The 5,219-nt window shown below is 35.7% G+C and overlaps 1 protein-coding gene across 1 annotated transcript in view; it reads right to left on the bottom strand.

Moving 5' to 3' along the window:
• Positions 1–843, bottom strand: part of tbc1d13 (TBC1 domain family, member 13) — a 35,718-nt gene extending 34,875 nt beyond the window's left edge. The window contains exon 1 of the mRNA XM_061876796.1: positions 703–843. Coding sequence (XP_061732780.1) covers positions 703–725 — 23 coding nt within the window. The 5' untranslated portion in view covers positions 726–843. The remainder of the gene's footprint in view (positions 1–702) is intronic.
• Between the last annotated feature and the right edge of the window lie 4,376 nt (positions 844–5,219).

Below are 5,219 nucleotides of genomic sequence, written 5' to 3'. Positions count from 1 at the left end.
CGGTGAATGTGGTGTTACCGGCGGGCCAGCTCTAATGTTAATTTGATATAGGCTCAAGGGCCACGTGAAGTTAAACGGCGGGCCAAATTTGGCCTGCGGGCTAGAGTTTGACACCCATGCTGTATAGTGTTGAATCTAATAAACATTTGATTTGATTTGATTTGACATTAAATTTGCAAAATGCGGTTGCGCATTTTGCAAATTGCGCGCCATTGGTATTGTGCGTACAATCGTGCATAAAATATGACTGGTCAAATATGGAAAGAGCGAGTGTTTTATTAAGTGATGGATAAGATAAAGTGTCATTTGACGACGACGTATTGTCTTTAACAAGTTAGACATGTTAACGAGGGTAATGTCAAATCCACAGTCAGCCACAATGTTAGCCTCGTGTTTACCGGGACGCATCAGCTGATATGCTAACGGGGAGATAGCATAAACTAGTTTCGGAATGAGTTAGCCAAAGGGACGAAAATAAGCCCCGTTCTCGTTGACAATCCGTGTTTGAAAAAAAAACAGTAAAACATGTTTAGTGATATTACGAACTGAACACTTATTTCGCGCTGAACGCGCTTTGGTTATGCCCTATGCCGCATTTCTATTGTGCGGTCAGGCTGCTACAAGGCGAATGAGTTGCCGTGTCATTCTCGCGAAACTTCGGTGAATATACACTTTAAATGTTTAAAAAAAAATGTATCCCACCTGTTTTTGTAAGCAATGGACATAGCTGGACAAAAGGTGAATTCCTACGACTGTTTCAAAAAGGTGTGTGCCTGAAGGAAGCCACTTCCGTCTTCACAACACTGGCACGCTGCTGATGACGTCATGTCCACTAGGGGCGGGCGGAACGACGCAAATATCGACAGTATAAATATTGATAATCGGTATTGTTCATTTCTCTGATAGTGTTTATTTTCACAAATATCAGTGTTTTTATTGTGTAGTTCAGTGGTTCTCAACCATTTTTCAGTGATGAACATTTTTAAATTCAAGTACCTCTTAATCAGAGCAAAGCATTTTTGGTGAAAAAAATAAAAATAAAGAAGTAAAATACAGCAGTATGTCATCAGTTTCGGATTTATTAAATTGTATAACAGTGCAAAATATTGCTCATTTGTTGTGATCTTTCTTGAACTGTTTGGAAAAAAAAGATATAAAAATAACTAAAAACTTGTTGAAAAATAAACAAGTGATTCAATTATAAATAAAGATTTCTACAAATAGAAGTAATCATTCACTTAAAGTGTCCTCTTTGGGGATTGTAATAGAGATCCATCTGGATTCATGAACTTAATGCTAAACATTTCTTCGCAAAAAAAGAATTTTTTAACATTAATATTTATGGAAAATCTAGCTGTCAACACTGAATATTGCCTTGTTGTATTTTTTTTCACAGTTTATGAACTTTCATTCATATTTTGTTGAAGTATTATTCAATAAATATATTTATAAAGGATTTTTTAATTGTTGCTATTTTTAGAACATTTAAAAAAAAATCTCACATATCCCACGCGTACCCCCATTTGAGAACCACTGGTGTAGTTCATACCGTTGGATTGGTAATATTGATGTATCCAATCCAATATACTTTATTTATATAGCCCATTTAAACAACATATATGTTTTAAATGTACAATTATGGACATTAAATGGTTAGCTCCTTGCCCAAACATTTTTTGGAGGCTTTTATTTGTTTTTTTATTAGACTTGGAACTAATTAATGCAGTAAAACAGTCACTTTTAATGCAAATATTGGTACGAAATCAGAGAAAAAGGCATGAACGGGTCATATTCACTGAGAAAATGTACAATAATGGACATTATATGCTTAGCTCATTGCCCAAAATTTTTTGGGAGGCTTTTATTTAATTTTTTAATGACTTGGAACTAATTAATGCGTTAAAACAGTCACTTTTAATGCAAATATTGGTATGAAATCAGAGAAAAATGCATGAACGGGTCATATTCACAGAGAAAATGTACAATTATGGAAATTATATGCTTAGCTCAATGCCAAAAAAAAATACTTTTTGTGTTTTATTTAGTTTTTTAATATACTTGGAAGTAATTAATGCGTTAAAACAGTCCCCTTTAATGTAAATATTGGTACGAAATCAGATAAAAAGGCATGAACTGGTCTTATTCACAGAGAAAATATACAATTATGGACATTGAATAGTTAGCTCATCGCCCAAACATTTTTGGGAGGCTTTTATTTTGTTTTTTATTATACTTGGAACTAATTAATGTGTTAAAATAGTACATTTTAATGCAAATATTGGTACAAAATCAGAGAAAAAGGCATGAACGGGTCATATTCACAGAGAAGATGAACAATTATTGACATTAAATGCTTAGCTCATTGCCCAAAAAAATACTTGTTGGCTTTTATTTAGTTTTTTATTAGACTTGGAAGTAATTCATGCATTAAAGCAGTTACTTTTAATGCAACTATTGATCTGAAATCAGATAAAAAGGCATGAACGGGTCATATTCACAGACAAAATGTACAATGGTGGACATTAAATGGTTAGCTCATTGCCCAAACATTTTTTGGAGGCTTTTATTTTGTTTTAAATTAGACTTGGAACTAATTAATGCGTAAAACAGTCACTTTCAATGCAAATATTGGTAGGAAATCAGAGAAAAAGGCATGAACGGGTCATATTTTCGCAGAGAAAATGTACAATTATGGACATTAAATGCTTAGCTCATTGCCAAACAAATTCTTTTTGGCATTTATTTTGTTTTTTATTAGACTTGGAAGATATTAATGTATTAAAGCAGTCACTTTCAATGCAAATATTGATCTCAAAACAGAGAAAAAGGCAACGGGTCATATTCACACAGGAAATGTACAATTATGGACATTAAATGGCTAGCTCATTGCCCCCCAAAATTTTGGAGGCTTTTATTTCATTTTTTATTATACTTGGAACTAATTAATGCGTTAAAACAGTCCCCTTTAATGTAAATATTGATACGAAATCAGAGAAAAAGGCATGAACTGGTCTTATTCACAGATAAAATGTACAATTATGGACATTAAATACTTAGCTCATTGCCCAAAAAATAATTGTATTTAGTTTTTTATTGGACTTGGAAGTAGTAATGCATTAAAACAGTCACTTTTAATGCAACTATTGATCTGAAATCAGAATAAAAGACGAGTAGAGGAACCAGATGAGGTGTTTCGGGCACCTGGTCAGGATGCCACCCGAACGTCTCCCTAGGGAGGTGTTTCGGGCACGTCCGGGAAGACCCAGGACATGTTGGGAAGACTATGTCTCCCGGCTGGCCTGGGATTGCCTCAGGATTCCCCGGGAAGAGCTGGACGAAGTGGCTGGGGAGAGGAGAGATGGGCTTCCCTCCTTAGGCTGCTGCCCCCGCGACCCGACCTCAGATAAGCGGAGGAAGATGGATGGAGGGAATCAGAGAAAAAGACACGAACGGGTCACATTCATACAGGAAATGTACAATTATGGACATTAAATGGTTAGCTGATTGCTCCAACATTTTTTGGAGGCTTTTATTTCGTTTTTTATTAGACGCCGGATGTGGATTTAGATCTGATACTTTTATTATGCGCTTGTTAAGCCATTTTATGCAATTATGATTATGGGCTCTATAAATACATTTTTGATTGTTTGATGGATTGAGGCATATATATATATATATATATATATATATATATATATATATGTGTGTGTGTGTGTGTGTGTGTGTGTGTGCCATTCCACCAAAACATAATTGTTTTAAAATTCAGTGTAAAAAAAAATAGTGTAAAAAATACGGTGTATACAAATTATCGTAAAAAATCATTGCATAAAAAAATCAGTCCAATAAAAATCAGTGTAAAGAAAAAATCCAGTGTAAAAAAATTCAGCACTGAAAAATTCGCTGCTTCGAAAGGCCAAACTCACTTCCGGTAAAATAAGGCTAAAGCGATGAGATGGCGACTTGCCCAGGGTGTATCCCGCCTTCCGCCCGATTGTAGCTGAGATAGGCGCCTTCTCCCCCCGCGACCCCGAAAGGGAATAAGCACTAGAAATGGATGGATGGATGGATGGGCAATCGCGCTTGTCCCGGAACCAGCCAATTAGGTGTCAAGCTTGAAGTCACGTGATACGAGTATTGAAACCCGGCATTAAAAAAGCAGTAAACTGGGCTACCTGGGCTTAATACGACAAAATAAACAATTCAATGCGAACGACTGAATGTTTTCCAACTATATTATTCCAAAGGCACGTTTTCTGTGATATACGATTTAGTGCGTGTCATGATTTGCAGTTAAACTGACTGTGATACACAATGTGACCAGCAGATGGTGTTGCATAATGATGCTCGATCTAATATCAATGTGTTGCAGGAACTTTGATGTAGAAATTTCTGCACAATTAACAGTGATATTATGTCGAATAAGTGGATGGGTTTATTATTTATCAATTTGCCGTGTTTGTTGCATCTTTGTTGCTCTTGCTTTATTAAGTAAATGTCGATCAAGGAGGTGGTCGAGGAAGTATATAAGAACAACGTCCATAAATTGTAAATATTCAGTGTTCTATTGTTCATAGTTAATATTGTAAATCTCAGAGTCCATATTTTTATGCCCATTCTGACGGAAAAAACATAGAGTTCATTCCGTATTGGAAATGCGTCTTTTTAGTTTATTAGTGAAAAGACACTCAGAATGTACATGAAAATACATATTGTGGGATTTACAATCCAACAAGAACAGCCGGTACATATCATATATACAGTGGGGCAAAAAAGTATTTAGTCAGCCACCGATTGTGCAAGTTGTCCCACTTAAAATAATGACAGAGGTATGTAATTTTCATCATAGGTACACTTCATGTGACAGAGAGAATGTGAATTTTTTTTCCCAGGAATTCACATTGTAGGATTTTTAAAGAATTTATTTGTAAATTATGGGGGAAAATAAGTATTTGGATAACCATTCAAAGCTCTCACTGATTGAAGGAGTATTTGGCTCAAAATCTCACGATACATGGCCCCATTCATTCTTTCCTTAACACGGAACAATCTTCCTGTCCCCTTAGCAGAAAAACAGCCCCAAAGCATGATGTTTCCACCCCCATGCTTCACAGTAGGTATGGTGTTCTTGGGATGCAACTCAGTATTCTTCTTCCTCCAAACACGACGAGTTGAGTTTATACCAAAATGGATACATGGATGATACAGCAGAGGATTGGGAG

The sequence above is a fragment of the Nerophis ophidion genome, linkage group LG17 (assembly GCF_033978795.1).
Source record: "Nerophis ophidion isolate RoL-2023_Sa linkage group LG17, RoL_Noph_v1.0, whole genome shotgun sequence".
Lineage (NCBI taxonomy): Eukaryota > Metazoa > Chordata > Actinopteri > Syngnathiformes > Syngnathidae > Nerophis > Nerophis ophidion.
The sequence above is the reverse complement of the archived record's forward strand: the minus strand, read 5'-3'. Positions and strand labels throughout refer to the sequence as shown.